At 38.9% G+C, this 21,391-nt stretch overlaps 1 protein-coding gene across 1 annotated transcript; it reads left to right on the top strand.

Annotated features, from left to right (window-relative positions):
• The first annotated feature begins 5,064 nt into the window (after nucleotides 1-5,064).
• Nucleotides 5,065-19,999, top strand: pik3ap1 (phosphoinositide-3-kinase adaptor protein 1). The gene is made up of 17 exons (XM_008284620.1): nucleotides 5,065-5,216; nucleotides 6,018-6,443; nucleotides 7,136-7,383; nucleotides 7,680-7,824; nucleotides 7,950-8,092; nucleotides 8,177-8,309; nucleotides 8,505-8,701; nucleotides 8,817-8,994; nucleotides 9,090-9,152; nucleotides 9,234-9,497; nucleotides 9,600-9,656; nucleotides 11,211-11,404; nucleotides 11,494-11,566; nucleotides 11,770-11,937; nucleotides 14,215-14,285; nucleotides 15,598-15,698; nucleotides 19,143-19,999. The coding sequence occupies exons 1-17, from the start codon at nucleotides 5,186-5,188 to the stop codon at nucleotides 19,252-19,254; spliced, it is 2,604 nt and encodes an 867-aa protein (XP_008282842.1). The 5' UTR covers nucleotides 5,065-5,185; the 3' UTR covers nucleotides 19,255-19,999.
• Nucleotides 20,000-21,391: the final 1,392 nt, after the last annotated feature.

The raw sequence follows: 21,391 nt of genomic DNA, 5'->3' as shown, positions 1-21,391 counted from the left end.
ACTTTAACTGAGGCAAACAAGCGGTTTCCATACCTTTTCCGAGAACACAGGGCTTTACAGAAACTGAGATTTTTATTTTGTTAGCCTCTGCACTTCGCTATTGCACTGCGGAGAAACACTAAGAATGAAAATAATGTCGGCCAGAGTTGATTTGTTTGTGGAAGAAGATTTTTTTTTTTTGCCAGCGTATTATTCTTGCGACATATAATAAGGGGTAATGTCGTTCCACGCAAAAGTCTCAACAATCCACCTGTTTAGGAGAAAAATACTGTTCGCCGGAGGAGTTTGTGTGACTTTAGATATTTCTAAAAACTGAATACATGCACATTCAGCGCCAGAAGCCAATGAGCAGGAGTCTAAAACTATTCTGTGATAGTTTTGGATTTCTCGCTCTCCATAAGCCTCTCATTGTTGTTAGAGGACCTGCTTTGTACAAGTGCTTGCCAGCTGCTTACCAAATGAGGTTATAGTGTTTCCCTATCAACTGTAAATTTCAATAATTTGTTGGAGGGGCCTCTCACTGTCAGTTTTTATCATATTATCAATGACGACTCAATTTTCCTCTGCCACTCCATCTCAAGCACTGACCCCCGGCCCTATTACAGTCCTGTAATGAAGTGCAATGGAGTGGTAATTGGTCCACATTATACCAGATCAGGTAACATTAGACTTATTTTCTTATCACAATGAGCCCTGCTGGTGACTCTCAATGAGAAACCAAACACAGTTCCTTTCTTATGCAGGCTATCATCCAAATAACATTTCAGCTAGAGACCCCTTTTCCCCATTTCAGTTTTCCATTTCAAGATTGCGCTCCATCTCCTCGGACCGCGCTTTGTTTCTAGTTTCCTCCACTTTAAAAGTCTCCCAAACAGCCTCAGAGGCAGTGCAGATACGAGGTAGAGCTTTCCCGGGATGGGGAAGTACAGTAAACGAGACGGTAACATGACCATTATGTCGGCGATATTAGGTGTACAGTGCTGAGCCCCCTCCTCCTCCTCCTCTGTTGTTGTTGCAGCTTCCCTCCTTGGAGTGCTCGGTGCTTTTTTGATATTTTCCGTGTTTTCAGTCATTTACACGCTTCTCTATGAACGCAGCAAATTTCATAAGCTCAGTTTCAAAGTGTAGAAATGCATCACGGGTAAAATCCAGCTGCATTTCTTCTATTGCTTAAAAAAAATGCCGTTGTGGAAATAGAAAGTTGTTTTATTTTTTTATTTTTTTACCCAGGAGGCACGTTATTCACATGTTATTGAAATCTAATGCAGTTTGAAAAATTGGCACAAATCAATTTTCTAGTACCCATTGCAGTAATTATGTGTCTGTCAGCTACGACAGAGATTTCAAGGCTCTAAATAACAATGAGTTAACTCAATAAAAAAAGAAAAAAGTTACAGAATTCTTTGCCCAGGATTAGGTAATTGTCCAAATAAATTAAATTTTTAAAAAAAATAAGCCAAACATAGTTGAGCAGGTTTATTTTGAGCCTCATTTTAAGCAGTTCAGCTAACATATTCCGTTAGGCAGGGGTCACGCTAAAAACGAATAGTTGGCTTTGGCACGAGCAAACCGGTCTGTATGTACCGTTGGCTAATCCAGTGCCTGTATAACAGAATATCAAAGAGCTGTTAGTCCGTGTCTGAACTTTTGTGCTACGAGAGGCAGGATGTCAGGTCTCGCTGGTAGTGTGTACTGAAAATACACTGAGCACTAAAAAGGCAGGATATTGGATAACAAGGTTAAAATATAGGAGCAAAAATATTCTCTTATTAAACTCAGGCTGCAGGGATTTGATTTGAGCCACCTAATAGATAGTGGTTTCAAGGGAGCCCAAACAAAAGGTAACGGGCCGGTCATGCTTATGGTAGCTAATGGCAGATTTAAAAGAAATTAGGGGATTCTTTTTCTACAGGAAATTGTACTTAAAGACGGGTCATGGATCACCCTGCTCTTCACAGGCAGCTTTAGAAGTCAGACGGTGAACTTTTGCTGCGGCCATTACAAGGTCTGCATTGTAGAGAGAGGTTAAAGCAGAAACAAAACTAATTGTGTTATTGGAGAAAGGCAAAGCTGTGCAAATTGATTTCGTGGCTGAGAATCACAGCTTGACAAGTGAATAAACTCTTTTGTGACTACAATTAAAGAAACTCGACACTGAGGGCAAAGAAAACCTACACGTGTGTGCCAACACCAGCTGAAAAGTTTTCATCCGTAAACCACCAACAACAGCTCCTTGGCTTTGATTTGACAAGCGTCCTGAAGTTTTGGTGAAGTAATTCTCAAAGAGTTGTGACGATGGGGCGTTTTTGTTTTGAATCTCCTGTGAGCACATTGTTGGGCTGCGATCAGGTTCATCAACTCTCGTTCACTGGTCACGATCACCAATGATGGCCTTGTGTTTATTGGCATTTGCTTCACCTTCTAATTGCTTTAGTGGATCCAAGTCATGCCAGGAAAGTGTACCTCTAGATTATCCTTGAGCGCTTTCTGTGTGAATGACAAGCAGCACAAGCGTATGTAAAAAGTAGGGCTGAAGTCAATCGTACCTGCTGTTCCACAAACTGGTTGGTTGTGAGGAGTAAAACATCATGAGCCTAAATTAATTAATAATAAACCTGCAAAGCTAGTATTTAAAGCATATTAAATAATTTTTTTGCCTTGTTATATTATAATAAAGTAGATTCCGAAGTTTTAAGCAGTTAAGTGGCTTTTTCTCTAATCACAGCGTTGCGTGTTCAGGACCAGGTGTTGAAGTGTGCAAACAGCTTTCAACAATCACTGTCATTTGAATCAGTTCCTTAAATCCTTCAGCCTCCACAACTCTAACAATGAATTCGACAATACCCATTGTGATATTTTTCTGTTTTGATAAGAAAGGAGGTTTAGCGTCGGCTGGGTGTAGCTGCTGCTTCTGGCCGACGCTAAAGCTGTTCAAACGATTATTACACCAAATGTAGCGCAGTATGTCGGTTCTCATACGCAAAAGTTGGCCGAACATCCCGACGCTGAAAAGTTAAAGTTTTTGGCCATCAGTTTGAATAAAATGCAGCAACATCGATTCCTTTTGACGTAGTTCTAGTTAGTTTGGATCCAGCTTCAAGTAAGTGGTCAGTGAACATTAGATAAGTTAGACATAGCAGAGTCCATTAGGTTGGCTGAGTTCAGCCTCCTTCAGGCAAAAATAATGGATTAATCCTGGAAAGCTGTTGCTGTGTCCTTATGAAACCAACACCTGCGCTCCAAACAATAAAAATTTAGTCGGATGAGCACGACCTGACCGACCAATCGATCGGTCAATCTCGAGACTACAGGCCGAGTACAAAGAAATGTAAGTTTGCTTGTGAGGTTTAACTTAATTAATAATTTTTTAAAACTAATAAATCAGATTGTGAACATTTAATCATCATCATAGTTATCTTTACTTTGCACTATCAAGGGCAGGTGTAAAGTTGCGGTCATTTTCGCTTCTGTATAATTTGATGAATTGCTTTGTGGGACTGTCCGCTGAACTTTTTTTGTTTGACTGTTGAATTATTATTATTATTTTTTTCAAATACAGTTGAGGACAGTAAATATACAGTCTCCCATAGAAAAAAAATTAATATATATGTTTTTATATGTATAAGAACGCCATAGATGAGTGAAGAGTCAATTCTTCTGCTTTATCACTATATGCAAGACGGCTGCATCCAGATTCTCATAGTCGGTCTGTCCATATTCATCTAGAAGACTCCAATCCAAAAACACATTTTCCACTGTCGATGTCTTTAGTTCAGTGTTCCACACCAACATCGTCTTAAGCTGAGGAGAAAGAATTGAAAATTGTTTTGTCAGCCAAAGTTCCCTGCAAGTGAGCATACATGTACTAACCTCCTAAAAACAGCTGTTGTGGAATCATAGTGTGATATTTAGCGTTCTTATTGCACCTGTGTAGGTGTACCTGGCTCTGCATGCCCTGTGATCGCTGCTTTCTTCTGCCTGTCGTCTACATGGCGACCAGTGATGGAGACCGTCTCATGGCTAATGTGAGTGAATGCCTCCTGCCCTCTAGTGGTTGTACCGGTGCGGTGCCGTGCGTCGCTGTGATCAGTTATGCTGTGTTCGTGGAGAAACACTCGGGGAATCTGGAACTTCACATACTGAGAAATAGTTGCGCCATTCAGATGATTCATTCACTTCATTGACTCAGGCATTTGTCATTTTCTTTTTTACTTGAGAAATACATTACGCGTGTCTGTGTGTCTGTGTGTGTGTGTGTGTGTGATTGCGTGTGTGTATTAATGCAACACATCACATGAAACGCCTGCACGAACCTACAAGAGAAGTCCAGTTGATTTCCAGGGAAGCTCTTACGATTACCATAACCTGAATGACGGAGAATCTACACAGACATTTTGAGTGTCACATGACTGTTTCTGAAGTGGTCGTAGTGTTCGTATACATAATAAACTTTGCAGGGAAACAGAAACAGTTTATGTAAATGCTTAAAGTCAGCTTTTTAAGTGTGTATAAATGTAAGTTCAACAGCAACTCTGATGTCACCGCCGCTGTAGGTGACATGGTCATGATGCTACTAATTTGACATAAGCGAATTTATTTATTTGAATTACTCTCACTGTAAAACTCTTCAGACACTCTGCGTTTTGATAAGGAAGTGAAAAAACGGAAGAGCCATATATGACGCTCACAACAGGTGAATCGTTGGTGTGTGTGGTACTTTGTATTATTGAGAACAGAGAAGTGTAGCCTACAATAAAGACTGGAGGCGTTGTTTAATCTTTTTTCTCTGATCTGCGAGTGTATGTCTCAGCACATCAACTCTCAGTTCGTCCATCGTTTCGTTTCATTTGTCGTAATTTGGCCCCACATATTTAACCATCTGCACTAATGTAGGTCGAGCAGTCAAAGGCAAATGCAGTCGCACACATGTTGCACATTCTGACATGACCGTGGTGCGTTTTCTCACTTCTTCAAGTGTTTCAGGAAGTGAGGCAGAGTCACCAAAATCAGGAAACTAAGTGTTGCTATTAATACAACTGAGCGGAGGGCTATAGCTGGTGAAAGCTGATGTAGTCTCAGTTGATGAGTAAAAGAGCTCCGGCACGCTTGAGACACGAAAGGAAATATTTTGGGCAAATGATGCACGTTGTGGAGTAATTCTGCGCGTTTTTAAGGCTTTACAACCATGGAGGAGTCCATCTCAGGCGCCGAATCAGGTGAAGATCATTTATGTGTGCTTTTTTTTAAAATTACTTTCACTCAGTAAAGATTTAGAAAAACAAAAACGTCACTCTTAAACAATATTAATTACTCTTTCAGAATGTTTTGAATACATGTTTGTTTAATTTAATTTGATTCCTTTCATTGAGAATTCTTATCCGAGCTTTTAAAAGAGGAAGCTGTCACTTAGCTGTCGCGTATAGGCAAAGCTATATGTTGGTTAGTTCAGTATTTCCCACACGTCTGAATTTGCATCAGTCATGTTATTGGCTCATTACAAAGCAGATGGCAGGTCTCGGTGCCCTGTCATTAGCAGGAACTGTGATGAAGGTGAATACTCATGCTGGGTTTCTTTCCCGGTTAGCGTGTACGGAGGTGAACTTGACCTGATTAAACACTGTAATGAGTCAAACAAAATTACTCTGACCAGTGTTGACACAGCGCAGTGTTTGCACAACTCCTTGTTGGCTCTGGACTGAAATATCAAACAGATCGGACATTCATTCTCCAACCACAGTCACCTTGACATTCCACAGCCGGACAGCTGGTATGTCGTGGAGCATTTCCATGACAAACACTACCTGCTGCTACACGGAGCCAACACATAATATCACCAGTGTCATGTCATTAGTGTAATTTTTGAGCAGGACTGTGATTCATTTGACAGGATCAGCAAAGTTTAAGAGGAACTAATGATTAATTTTTTCCAGCTTTATGCTTCGCGAAGGCAATTTGGCAGCTGGTTGAATACATGTACTGTACATACTAACCGCGCTGTAATATATTCTGTTTTGCAGCCATTTCTGACTCCCTCTCAACATACGAGCTGTTAATTCTGCACACTGCAGAGGCACAGGAATGGGCGTCGTATTTGCAGCAGATCCTGCAAAGTTCTCAGGAATTCCACACAAGGCCTATTCTGCTGTACGCGGTCGGCCCGGCCGATGAGATCCACGGATACAACTTTGAATCTTTCCAAAGCTGCGAGTGCATTGTGCTGCTCCTCACAGGAGCATTCCTGGACAACCTCTGTGACCATGAACTGCAGGAAGCCCTTCAGAGACTGCTTTATCCTCCGCACAGAGTGGTGGCGCTGTTGTGTGGTATATCAGAGGACAGCGCGCTAGAAGAACATTTTATAGACTGGGCAAGCTGGAGAAAACTCTACGCTGACGATGACCCTTCTGTTTACGTTTCCACCATTTTGGAATCAATCACTGACAGTATGCAACATTTTCTCACATTTAAGTTTTCCTTAACACAAAATGCTGTATCGTGATTGGCACATGTCTCAGCTATGGGATATTTAGATAAACTGCTGAGAGGCCCGGAGAGCAAACAGTCAGTTTTAGGTTCTGTTCTTCTAAATTACAAAAAGACATGTCATTTATCTGTAGTAGTATCTTGATAAGTAGATAGTTTGGAATCCATGTGCTAAAGTTTTCAAACATTAAAATCTGATCCACTAGAATTGCAGTGAGCAAAATTTCATATGGTGGTTAAGATTTGGAAAGAAATGCTTGAAAAAAAATCAAAAGCATCTTAGTGTTCAAAAGACAATGTCTGGTTTCATTGGGATTGCTGATAGATCGATTGTTTTTTAAATTTTACTTGGAGATTTTCAGATGTTTTAAAAAGTATAAATGAAATAACGTCCATCTTGGTTGGGTTAGGGTGGTAGCAAAATTTAAATACCTAAAAGTTAACAGGTAAAACCGAAACTATCTTCAGAAGTAAGTGAGAAAGACGGTTGTTTTTTTGCATAAAGGAAACCTGCAACTTGTTATGAACGATTCGTGACTGAGTAAAACATCTTTAAACTATGCAGAATGAATTAAAGGTGTTTTTGTTTGTAGAATATTTCAGCAACAATAACAACAACAATAACAGATTCCTTCTTGATTTTTGTTTAAAGGCAGACGAGCATTAGCTGACCACAACAGCGAAAGTGGTGCAGCCGCAGCAGAGTTGCACATTTCAGCAGCCCCTTCAGCTGAAAATCCCACCGCTGATGAAACAGAGGAAGTGGTGTCAGAAGAGCAGAAAGAAGCTGTCCTGGAGGATGAAGAGCCTGCGAGCACAGGGAATTCAACAGGCGAGGAAATGAGTTCACCCACGCACCTCACCTGTCTCACCGTTCAACCAAACAGAGTTCTCTGCGGGGTAAGAATGAATTAATTACATAACAACAATATTAACGGCGATGTTTGTGTCTATCATAGATACCACAAGTGTGTTATTAGGATTAATGTCCACTTTTTCTACATAAAATTGTGCTAGAGAGAGGTTTTGTGTTCACATTGTGTTGCATTAGAGCAAAAGAGGCTGTTTTGGTATCAATAAAATATTTTACCCTAATCCCTGTTTTTTAGGTATGAACTATTAATGTCCGAGTTGATAACAGCTGCTAACACAACATTTCATTCTATTTAATTGTATTCTTTCTCTCTTTTTTTAAGGGGCAGGAGACACTTTATATCATTCTCACACACAAAATAGATGATCAGGTCGTACCAGAGGTGGAGTTTTCATCTGAAAACGTACCTGCAAAAAGAGTGTCAGGCACAATGGAGAACGAATACACAATAAGTGTTATTGCACCGGGTAAGTATCGACAGGAAGCTGTGGGACTTTAAACTGTTACACGTCTTTTTGCTTTTAAAAATGTGATCTCCAGAACTTAAATCATTGTCTTGCTCAAATGACGGTTTTAATTTTGCCTTCCTCAGATATGCCTGCTGGGAACATATCGCTCACGTTGCACACTGACCAATCATGTGTCAGCTTGAAGCCTGTCACATATTACACCAAAATGGGGGAAGTCAGTCGGTATCTTGAAAACGTTACTGATCCTGTCGACTTCATCTGTCAGGTGAGACATCATGTCACGCAGCACTGTTGGCTGTTTCGCAAGTTAAATAGTTCTTCTGTAATGTTTTTTTTTTTTTACTTCCAGGCCTTTAACTTGACAACCAATACAACAGAATCACTGGACAACATGCTAACTGACTCAATAAAATCCAGGATGCCTGCAGCTGGCCTTCAGCTGTTTGGAATCGTACAGATTGAAGAAGACAACATGTCTGCATGTAAGTTCAGCGCTCTCATTTGCTGTTTTATATCTTGCCCACATATCGCTGTTGTTGCTCAGGTATTATGAAAACAACAGTAAAACCTCACAGTTTGTTCCGTCTCTGCGATGCCTTTTTGATCTTTTTTGGGGGTTTTGAGAGTCAACACGTGGTCACGTAGCTGGTTGTCTGTTTGTTTTTTTTGTGCCTTAGATCAACGGGACGAGGAACTTCCCACTTTGCTCCACTTTGCTGCTAAGTACGGCCTGAAGAAGCTGACCACCATTCTCCTGCAGTGTCCTGGGGCGCTGCAGGCTTACAGTGTGATGAACAAGCATGGAGACTACCCAAACAAGCTGGCAGAGAAGAGTGGCTTTAGCGATCTCAGACAGTTCATGGATGACTTTGTTGTAAGTTCAGTGAGGTTTTTTTTTCTTATTCCGTTGTATTGAGTAGTTGCTATTTTCTTCTTGTGGTCGTGTTTTTGTAAGTGTCTGGTCATGTCTTATCTGTAAACAAATCTAGGAGACAGCAGACATGCTCAAGTCTCACTTTGAGGAAACCATCAACACAGACGATGGTGCAGACGTGTATGAGATGATGTCAGCCACCTCTCAAGATATCATGAAGAAGTATTCAGGCTGCCCAGAGGATATATACATGTCGATGGTGGAGATCGACCCTGGCTGTGTAGAGGACCTGTGTAAGAGGAACACGGTTTTATTTATTGGTTCGAACATTGCTGAATAGTTACAAAACTGGGGGCTGATAGTGCTGTTTTTTGGGGTTTTTTTTCAGATGAGGTGATGAGTGCTGTAGACGAGAACCCTGAGGAAGCTATGCTCAGGAAGTTCTTCCAAGGTGTGCATCCTCATACATATATTTTTTTTAAAAATACTGTTTGATACCCTTTGTGTAACACAGTTGCGTCGTGTCCTTCAGGTAAGCCCAGTGCCACAAACGTCCAGGACAACAACAACAACAAAGACCTGAAAAGTGAGGATGAGGAAAAAGATGAGCCTCATAGCTTTGATCAAGGGGAAGAGGAAGAGGAGGATCCATACAACCTGTGTCCAGAGGACATCTACGATACTGTGGATGCAGACAGCACTTATAACGCCGCCTTCCTGAACCGTCCACCGGCCCCCATCCCCAGACCTGAATCTGAGTCTGACTCTGAAAGGCCTGTAACATACATCTCTAGAGGTACTGTGCAGACTTTTTAAAAATGTATTTACATTTTATGTATTTGTGTCATAAAACTGATCTTCAGGCAGCAGTAGTAAATTGTTGTGTTGTTTTTTACAGTATTTACAGATAAAGGTGCGCCCCAGAATGCCACGATGGAAATGGGATATCCTGCAGGTAAAGCACAGTTCAATCACAATGAGAGTCTTTTTGTCTCAATTTATTGACGTTTGACCTCATCCAGTACAGTCAGATGCTCGGATTCATTCTGTTTTGTCATCATTTGCAATTCAAGTTTACATATTAAAACAGCCTCAGCATGGAAGACCCAATATTTTACATCCTACACGTGCTGTATACAACAGTGAGGTTGCTCATTGCTTTGCTAAAGTATGACACATGACCACAAATGGTAAAAACACAGTCTCAATTTCTTGATTCTAACCAATCAACAATAAATCATCCTTTGTGGTATTAATGTTATTTCAGTGACACCAAATTAGTCAAATTAAACCAATAAACTTTGTAGTTAGCTTCATGGTTACAGCTAATTGTATGTCAGCGCTGAGGAGAAATAGTCACATTCTGGTGCCTCGAGGTGCTTTTTACAGCCCACATTCAGACGTGACCCAGCAGCTAAGGCACAGGTGGAGAAAATGCAAGATCTTCATGTTGTTCATGTATTAAACTTAAAGGATTATTAAAAATACAAGCTAAAAAGAAATTGTTCCGCCCTCTGAAATGAACACTCTGAAAGTAGTTTTTGGGTGTTTTTTTTTTGCTCCTGTAACATTTTTACCCACCATGGCCTCATTTTTCACGGCAATATAAAACCCAGCACCACCATGGAAACGGCAAAACCATGGCTAGAAATAGAGACAGAAATTATTTAGGGGCTGACACCCTGATACTTTATGAAATAACTGATTTATGAAATAGCAAAGCTGGCATTGTAGCATCATAAAAAACAAAGAAACTGCAGCAATACAATATAACAGTGACGCTGATCAACAGAACAGGTTACACCTTCTGCAGAGTTTGAAATATACTTTAAGGATTAACAGTTTCTAATGTTGACATTTCAGTGATTTAATCATTACATCTTTGTTGTGTACTCATGATATTGTGGGAACAGCTCCAGAAACGTTGCACGCTACGAAAACCAAGATCGTTTTGCCAACAGGCATTTGCACATAATTTTTTTTCTCACGCGTTGCTACGCTACGCTCTGTGGTTGTGGTTCTAAGTTCAAACCTTTTTGCGAGACACTGCAGAGTCTATAGCACTCTTGTTATTTTGGTGGGCTTGTTTGTTACCCTCGTGCCCTATAGTGCCCTGAGTACATTTTAAAAAAAGATTATTTGTGTTTATTTTTGTTTTATTTTAACAAAGCAGTTCTTTTTTGTTAAATTATCTTCAGTTAAATACTTTTTAATACTTGTGAATATGTTTAAGCACTGTTCCTAGTGCATCTTTTTCTCTACCAATTGAAGTTTAATTTAACCAACGAGTTTAATTCTGCCTCAGCATCAGCTTCCTACATGAAACTGTTGTTCCAATTTTTTGTTTTTTTTTACTTCATGTTAATTTTTGATGTTTATTGATGTCCAAATTTTTTTTCAACATCAGTAAAAAAAATTAAAAAATGCTACAAGGTGGAGAATTTGACAGTGTTTTACAACTTGTCTTTCTGTTTGTGTTAAATGACCACTACTTTTTCCACCCGTGCAGCTCAGCCTGTGGTGGAAGCCCCCACACCTACTTATGACCCCTATGCTGGGATGAAGACCCCTGGACAGAGGCAGCTTATATCCCTGCAGGAGAGGGTCAAAGTCGGGGAGATTACTGTCGATGAGGCTGTCCAGGAGTTCAAGGCTTGGCAGTTTGACCATGAGCGGAGGGCGAACTCCATACGCTATCAGCAGGTAGATAAATACGCTAAAATTGTGATCTGACGGATGCCGATTGATTATCAAGCAGTAAATCTAACGTGTGTCTTTTTTGTTTTCTTAAGGATAATCTAAAGAAATTACGAAACAGCATCACCAGACGTCACAAGGAGAGACAGAAGACAGGAAAGGAACTGGGTAGAACATTTTGATAGTTTGTTATTGACGTAAATCGATTGTGTTACTTGGAACCAAATTGCACTAATGCAGCTTTAATATATGTCGCCATGATGAAAGAACTATGAACATATGTTATTGCAATGAAATTTCTTGTTAATGGTGAAAGAGAGCATGCTAGTATTTTTAGAAGTGCTACATTTTGGTGTGGTTTCCCCTCCTAGATTATGAGATTAGCGCTCCGCTGCAGAGGAACTTATACTGGGGCTCCAATATGACGTTAGAGTGTGCCGTGTACGAGCCTGCACCCAGAGTGGCGGCTCTGCCCCCTACACCAGTTCAGGTTATCCAGAGGGGCAACTGGAAGACAGGCAGCACATCCAGCACATCCAGTAAGTCCTTATTGTGCTTCGTTTCCCTTCATGTGTTTCTTCGTAGCAGTATGGCTCCGTGGTCACAACTGCTTCCTCAAAAAATGACTAAACAAGAGAACCAAAGTGCAAGTTCTCAGCTCTTTCCTCATTTGTTTGTGTGGCGTTCTTCCCACTTCCGCTTAAACATATGTCAGAAGCTCCAGACTTCAAACATGTGTATGTCACTGTTTACGGTGCTGTACCTGCTCGCTGTTTGAGTTCCTGCCTCCACATTACCCAGGCAAGTAGGTGGAGGAAATTGTTGAAGGTGACAGGGCTCTAGAAGTGCCAGTTCTGATCACCAGTCAGTCTTTTCTGTACATTTCTTTTATCTGCGGTTAAAGGAACTCGGCAAGGATGTGAGAGAAAGGATCGCTAGAGCACTCACATAGAAGCACTAGATTTGCAGCGGTACTAGCTGGGAGTAGTTTGACTAGTGGGAGGAAAAGTTAAATCCAGTGGAATAATCCAACACTAGATGAACTCATGGACAGAGGCTTCACGAGCTGATTCTGACAGATGTCACGACTAATGAACAAGTCCTGCTATGATTGTTCCTTATGTCTGTGACATTTTTCAGTCTGTTAGTGTTCCCCCCTATGAATGCAAATTAGATTAAATCTCTAAAAGGGCTTTGAGTATTGAGAAAGGAGACGATACACCAGACTCAGTTACAAAGAAAAAATGCACAAGCGTTCTTCCTGAGATTGCTCAGAAAGTGAAAGATGACGAAACCCATTGTAAAGTTTCTGGATCTCCGATTTCCTTAAAGAGAGAACAGTGTTTCTCCATATATATAGATATATAACAGACACAACTTGATGACAGATTCACACCCAGAAAGGCAACACATGTTGACTTCTGACATGTTCCCTTTATTAAAAAAACGGATGTACCAGGAAAAATGTAAATATAAATATATTTGAAGAGTTGATGTGCAAAACAGATATTTCCATCTTCACAAACCTTCAGAAAACCCACTTTTCCATCGTCTACCTGAGACAATACCAATCAAACTTCAGTTATCTCTATTTTTGTCATTTCTACTGAGTCAGATCCACTCAGCTTCAGTTTGATTGATATCATCTCAAGCAAACAACAACAAAAAAAGTTTTCTGAAAATCTACAAAAATTGGCCTAGATCTTTAATTTTAAGTCCTGGCAAAGGTAGAAGTTGTTCTCTTTAAAAGGTAATATGGATAACGATCGTCTTTGTACTACAGCGTACTGAGTTTGAACTCTGATATACCTTCAGTTTGTTCAGCTGTTGAACATATAATCTACACCAGTTAGCTACAACATTAAAACCACCTGCCTAGTGTTGTTTTGGACCTCGTCTTGTCGCTAAAACAGCTCTGCAGCAGTGTTTAGTTGAGTTGTACATGTCAGAATAGCATCAGTTTTATTCACCTCACTTGTCAGTGGTTTTAATGCTGTGGCGGATCAGTGTATATCATAACGTCCTGCCTAAGTCGTTGTCGTCCTGCACACAGAATATCACGTTCTTGTGAAGTTTGTTTACGTCCCAACCCGCCGTCACTTCAAATATAATACAAATATAATTGTGTCTTTGTGTTTTATGAACAAAAACATTTCCTCATTTTGTTTTGTGGCACAACAGTAACAGAGAAATATGTCAATGTCTAACCTTTGAAATACCCAGAATGCATTCATCAGTAGCCAAATACAGTAAAACACCTACAGTGTGGTTAGAAGTAGAGGAACTGCAAAGGTTATGCTAAAATCTAGCTGCTGTGGTTTTTTCTTGCTGTATTTTAAGCACTTGAACTTTTCTTAGAGTTCCCAGTTCAATGAGAGCAGACAGACATTTAGTTAATAATGTTAAGAATAATAATAAATACTCACTATTCATTCATCTGGTGTTTGTGCTTTCTGACAGAATAGTAAGGACGTGAGCTGTTAGTTTGAATTTGAGATTTTCTAAACGGTTCGGACACTGTTCTTTAAACACGCTGATATATTCTCAGGATTTCAAGTGTCGTTTGCTGGCAGCCTCGTGATTCTCACATTAGTCTGCTCTCGACCTGCTTCTGTGTTTATTCTCGCTCTCGTCGCTCTTACCTCTTCCTGCTGACACTTGGTGCAACTGTAGCGCCTTTGTCGTTTGTCTTTTAAAGATATTTTTACCCCACATTTGGTGAAGTAGCGTTACGACACAATTCACCACAAGAGCAAACCTCAGAGCAACTTGAAATCACGTGTTTTCTTGACTAACCTGCTTTTGCTTCTCACCAGGTACCGAGAGCAACAGGCTGAGCACTCACAGCACTTTTAGCCTGAGCAGCGGGACAGAACCCGAATTTGAGGTAAGTCCGAGTTAACGATGGGTGCATTTGCATCTTCGCGGCCTGTGGAAACAGTAATCTTCACACAGACTTACATCAGAACGGCTTTTTATTGCTGTTTGCTCTCTATACACCAAACTCAGAGTTCAAGTTGTCTTTGATGCTCCACATGTCTGACCTCTGCACCTGGAACGTCTGATAGAACTACATGTGGAACAGAGAAGTGGACAGTCTAGTGTTCAGCTTTTTTTATTTGTTTGTTTTAACGCCTACGTCCGTTTTTAATTTCCTGAAACACATACAAGTACAGATCAATCTATATTCTAGAATTTTAAAAGACTAAAACGTGTGTGTTCCTGTCTTGTAAAGTCTTGGTGTCGTTGCTCAGCAGGTTCTTAGAACTCATTCGGGTGTAATCAGGTCTGAGGATTTCTAATGAAACCCCCACTCATACCTAAAGTGTTAAATCAACATTTCATGAATAAGATGGTAGATTTTTGTAAATAATTAATTATTCATTTGGTCTTTGAAGACCAATAGACTTCGCCTGTATAATGCTTTGTATATGTTAGAGGACATATTATATATGCAATGAGCAGTCAACATCTTCTTACTTCAATTCAAATAACTTAATTTGTCACCTCAGGGCAATTCAAAAGCTCACTGAGTATTTAATGTCAAGACATTAAAACAAAACAATAAACCACATCATAAATATCACATTATATTACATGGACATTGGCAGGGAGTCAGTGGGTCAAAGATGGCTGTACGTTTAGAAGGAGAACAGCTCTGCGAACAAAAATTCTTTGAGTCCGGCAGCCTGGGCAGCGAAGGCGACGTCCAGAGGGGAGCCACTGTAAAATTATCTTTGAAAATATTTTAAAGTGTCCCCTTTAAAACTGCAGTGTACTAACGACAGTCTGAGAAACACAGAATCAGACAGTCGAGGTTTTATATGTAACAAGGATTTAATCCTGTCGATTTTCAGGTTGGAGCGTTCTGTCTGTGTCATTCTCCTTCTTCAGAATACGTTTGTGGTTAGAAATTACAACACACAGCACAGTGTTTGAGCAGAGTCACGTGTGAGCTGGTGTGCTCCAGCTGCAGTGAGTGAGGAGGGCTGGGTGGAGAGAGAGGCTACATATGTGGATCTGCTCATTCATAGAGTCACAGCTAAACCTTTTTAAAGCAGGAAGTGATTATTTTTACGGAAACTAATTGTGTAAGTCTGACACACAGAGATGAACTTTTATTAGACTTGTCAAAAAGTTTTATTTGGAGGTGCAATCACATATTACATTTTTGTTTGTTTGTTTGTTTGTTTTTTAAGGACACATTAGAAAGTCTCCCTCCTCCACCACGACCTCCACGGCCATCCGATGCGGCGCCCCACATTCTCCCACCCAGGATTCCTCCACGGATCCCAGGAAGGTCAGTCTAACAAGCAGTCGCATCACTGATCGATGCTGTTGTAGAAGAAACAGTGCAATCGAGCAAATATTTCGCATTGCAATCAAAATAGAAGCGTAGATATGATAAGTGTGTGAGAGAAGGTCTGACAGAAGCAGACAGAGAGGCCATTTAAGAATCTACAAGCAGCGACGAGCGAGACAATAAGTGGTAAAGAGGAAACGTTCACCCACCAGTGATTCACAGCTGTGCGCTGCAGAGGAAGCCTGAGTGAGAAAGTGATGGAGGTGTTGATATCAACATGTATATATATATAGCTTCTACACAGAGGTGATAGAGCTTCTGTTGAGAACACGTTAAAATGAAAGCAAAGTTCAAAGTGACTCTAAAAGGAGTTTTGTTGTTGTACCTGCAGTGAATTCCTGTAAGTTCGTGAAACTCTACAGTCTGATAATTTGACCTGATAGAAGCTGCTCTCTTATCTTTGTAAAAGGTCATGTGGGCAACATCAGCATCTGATACACTCCTGGTTTGCTCAACCGTTGAACGTTGCGTGTATATTACGGTATCTTGTGCTGTATCTGTCATCTTACTGCTTGTTTGTGCTGTCAGTGTGTGTGAAGTACTGTTTTTGTAAACTTGAAGTTACAGTAATAAGGAAAAACAGAAATTAAATGTCAGACCTTTGATGTGAGCAACATGTAGAAATTCCCACAAGCTCACGATGCTGTTAAAATGTTTGAAGTTTAGTGTTTAGGAAGTTTCAGGGTAGTAGCTCGATAGAGATTCTAGTTCTGTGAGATTTAGTTTAATATTTACTAAATGCATTTTAAAGAGGACAGAAAGTTTGAAGTGCTGGAAGTAATGTGATTTAGTCCAGTCTGTGGTTTTAATTTTTTGCATCTTTACAGCACTGTGAGATCGTATCAAGAAGTTTTTTTTTTTAATTTTAGACTATACGGATTTAATTTATTTTAAAGTTTACTCTTGATTTTTTTTTTTAAGTTTGTCTTTGTTGCATGTACGTACAGTTATCACGGATGATGTGATGCAACGAGGTGACTTTATGAGACACGATAGAGTCCGACAGCAACCAGATACAGTCGTCCTCACATGTGTTCATACCCTCCCATTAAAGAAGGAAACAAACAGCTGTCACTGAAATAAGTTGAAATTGACAAAAGTAATAATAAATAAAAATTTAATGAAAATCATGACATTGCTTTTGAATTGTGGTTTAACCGAAATATTTTTTTTTAAAAAAGAAAAAAAAAACAAAAACAAGCATGATGGGACTGTAAACTAATAATAACTAATAATAATAGTAATTAGTATTAAAAATATTATTAGTATTAATAACGAATAATAACTAAAACTAATAAACTAAGTATAAAAAACAAAAAAAAACAAGCACGATGGGACCGTAAACTAATATCTTGCTCATCAGCAAACTGCTCTAATTTGTCTGGGACAGTTTTGTTTGTTTTTTTAAATTGTTCTTTTCAACCACAATTCAAAAGCAATGTCATACTTCACTAAATTAGAATTAAGCAAATTTTTCTTTATTGCTTTTTTTTTTAGTTTTTAGTTATTTGAGTGACTGTTGTGAATTTTGCATTTTCTTTAATGGAAGGACACTGTGTGATTAATACAGTTAAAAACCAAATAATCAATACAATAAAATATCCCAGGGGCTTCCAAACTTCCCGGCCCTCGACCCTTCAAACTAACAGAGACTCCCGACCTCAGCTAACCCCAGAGGTGGCTGAAGGATGCAAACACTAGCTACGACTTCAACACGTTTTTATGCACGTTTTGAAATACCACATTAGAAAATGGAGATGAGAAAACAACTAACCCAATTTAGGAAGAAATGCTTTTACACTTGCTTGAGGTTTTTCTTTTACTTTTAAAAAAAAAAAAGAGTAAAAGAGCTTTATTGGCGATGGAAACTATTCTTCTGAGGAAGCTCTAACGTGGCGGTGATGATCACACGACTGATCGGCTGTTTACGCTCCACTGAAAACAGTTCCTTCAGACTTCTCTCTATTGTTCTATGGTAGAGAGACAGAGTCTGTTTCTTTGTCTTTCTTTTTCAGCACTTGGACAACAACTTTTTTTTTTGCTTTTTATTTGTCCTATGCAGTTTAATATCTGCTTATACCACCACCCAAAAAATAACTGCACAGGTGATTTGTTGTTTGGTTTTTTTGAAGTCTTGACTTTTATTTTCTATTTTAATTTTTTTGGTACATTTAAATAAATTGGCTTTATATTTGCTTAATAATATATGGAGACTATTTCAGACCTATCCAAAGACACAAAAGAACACAACAACCTAACTGCTACGACTTTATTTTGCAATAATTTACTGTAAACTTACCGTAGACTCACTGTTTGTTTGTTTTTTAAAATATTTTTTAACAATTAGGGCTAAAATAATGATATGATACCATTTAAAGTTCTAGTACACACCACACAACAACTACAAGTTTAGTTAAAAATGAGAATAGAACTTTTTTATATGCTTTAGAAAAACTGCATGTACTTTTTTTTACATTTTCAGTTATGATAAGACAAACAGTAAGTGCACTCAAGTTCGCACTCGATCGCTAAAACAACAGAACTCCTGTGTTTCTGGCAGAACAAGCCGGTGACACAACCACAGCAGCTAACCTCAGCTAAATTTACAGACTTTCATCTCTAGTAGCTGTAATTCAGTTTATTAATAATTACATTTGAATTACTACACTGTACAGTCAAATCTATACACATGATTAAGTACAAAGTGGAAGCATTCTCATGTGAATGAAAGCTTAAGAAAAGCTTCTTGTTGTAGATGTAAAGGTATTTGCGTTTTTCACTGTCGTGTACTGTCGGTTCTGTTGCAATGATTCTGTGGATAAACTAGTCCCCCTAGTGAGCCATTTAAATATTGAACTGCTACACAGTTTGCCTGCCAGCCAGTTTATAGTTATAGGAACTGCTCTTAACCTTTTTGTAGCTCAGACCAGCAATCTAAATATAAAACTTGAGCTCCATTTTTAGATTTCAAATGTTATAATTGTAATTGTTTTGAGAAATTTCAATTTGATAAAAGCTATTAGGGATTGTTTACAATAAGTGTAACTGTAAACTATTATTTCAACAATATTTGTAATTGATAAAAATACAATCGCATGCTGCATAGATTTATCTAATCAGCAAATATTCTTTTGTCTTACTTACCAATAAGTGTCCCCAAATGTTAAGTAAAACAATTCTGTGGATAAATAAATGGAACAATGTCTGAAACACCAGGTTCAAAGTCTTATGAGGATTGATATAACTGCCTCTTTTTAAATTATATTTTATTTTATTTTTGCTCAATGCTGATCAAAAACCATTCACCCATCCTGTACGGTATCTTTACCTCAGCGTCAGACAGGATAAGCTGGTATCACAGTAACGGTGTGTTTGTTGCAGGGTGCCAGAGGTGAACGAGCGCTACATATCCTGCCCGACGCGAGCGCTTCCTCAGAGACCGTCACACCGACAAACAGACTCAGCACCTCCTGTGCCACGACGCCTGCGGTGATGGCCACTTATCGTCACTTTTTCTGTTGAATCTTTTGAGTTCAGTGTTATTTTTATGTGAGGAGGAGGGAGGAGGTGATGGTTTGTACCTTTGTCAGCATTTAAGATGAACCCATGCAAAGAGAAAGTTTTACATTCAGTTTTTAAAAAAATTCATTTTATGCACCAGTTTACCTTAACAGAGTATTTCTATCCATAATGTTTCACTGAATACGTGTGTGGGTCTGTTTATTTGTGTGTGTGTGTGTTTCACTGTAAAATACTGTTTTCACTTAATGAGTTTATAGCAAACGCCATAAGATTAATTATTAAGTATCTTAATTAAAGTAATTTAGGTTCTGAGTACTTTGTTCTGTTTTCTTTGTTGTTGTTGTTGTGGGTTTTAAGTGTTGAAATACTGAAAACAGGCCAGTTATTTGTTGTGTTTGTATTCTTAATTGTATTATTTGGGTGTGGTGGATCTCCTGATAACTGAGCAGTGACTTTAGAGAAATATATAAGATATTCCTGTTTGTGCTCCCACTTAATTGTCAGTTTTTGTAATATTATATTCTATGTACTTATTTTACCTCAATGACTGTCACCATTGTGTGTCTTTAAGAATGATCTGAGTCGTGTGTACTGTCAGATTATCTTCGTGCCTTTAGGTAGTCGTCTTTGTTGTACATCAGTCTTTGTGTTATTTCTGAATTTCATAATGAACAATGATAATATGTTCCTTTCATAAACTTGAAGCAGTCCTTGTTTTTGCTGGGTACCTCTGGGTTTATTCCATGTGTTATACAGTTTGGTCACTTGATGGTGCTCCACATTCTCTGTTTGTCCTTCAAAGGTGGACTTCAACCGACATCTTTTTGTAAGTGAAAACTTTTCTCTCAGTTTTATCCCATGAGGCATACATACAGCAGTTTAATTAAAGTTCTTCACTCTTCAGAATATAAATGAGTCCTGACTGCAGAAACTGTCCCCTGTAAAGTTTTGAGGAGAGACGCGTGTGAAGTGTGACAGAGTGTGGCCCGCCAGGACTTCTGGTTGAAATTTTCAAGATAAAATCTGGACTGAAAAACACTGCATTGGAGTGAAAACCCTGTGTAGGCCTACATGTAATGAAATCATCTGTTGCAATATAATTACATTTATATTTATTTATTTTCATTGCATAGATTTACAGTTAAAACTCTGAACAGATTTGACTGCATAAACCTGTTATCATGGGAGATGTGATGAAGTTGGTTTTGTTTGTTTGTTTGTTTGTTTGTTACAGCTGACTAAATGCTTCCACTGTTTTAACTGAAAAACGGGGTCCACATTTGCGACCATAAAGTGTGTTTCCAGTGATTTCTGTCTCAGACACTGAGGTCTGTGTCTTCTCAGATGTGACAGAGTTCATTTTAAACTTGAAAAGAAAAACCTCTCAGTGGCCTGAGACTTGGTCAGGTATAATATTAGGCTCCACATTAACCTTTAAAAACCACCGGTGAAGGCGTCTTAATCATGAGAAACTCAAACACGACTCAGACGTGGACTCAGTTAAGTCACATTTCATGTTGCTGTTATTGTAAATAGGAAGTCCTGTGAAATGTCACAACAGAAGTTTCAGTGTATCGGTACACTGCAGCTGATGAATGCTTTCTAGTAACATGTTTAACACCAACTATAGACAAAAGTGTTTGGGTTCATAGTAGATTAGTAAATGTGCACAAATAATTGTGAAGCTGTGCTCACTGATATAATAACATTACTTTGAACTTTTGCGCTCGTTGTGGTGTAATGGTGAAACAAAACTACAGCTTTAATAGCAACAGAATGTTCAGGGAACACACAACCACACACTGTTACCAGAAAGGTGTCAAATGATCCGGTGTGTGTGGGCCATATATTATATTAATGATCATAATAATAATAGTAGTAATAATACTTATAGCGCTGTTCAAGATACTCAAAGACGTTTTACAAAAAGGTAACAACAAAACAAACAAAATGAATATTGTAAAGTGTGAGTGATTTATAGTAATATTATAAAGCCACTAAATTAGAAATATTGAACAGAACTAAACAAACCCAGAGTTGCTTAGAATGGTGTCGAGGTCAGGGAACCTTATATTCTTTCCCACAAGCAAAGTTTTAAAAAATAAATA

This window comes from Stegastes partitus, unplaced genomic scaffold (genome assembly GCF_000690725.1).
Source record: "Stegastes partitus isolate 25-593 unplaced genomic scaffold, Stegastes_partitus-1.0.2 Scaffold367, whole genome shotgun sequence".
NCBI lineage: Eukaryota > Metazoa > Chordata > Actinopteri > Pomacentridae > Stegastes > Stegastes partitus.
This window is presented reverse-complemented; position numbering and strand designations above follow the sequence as displayed.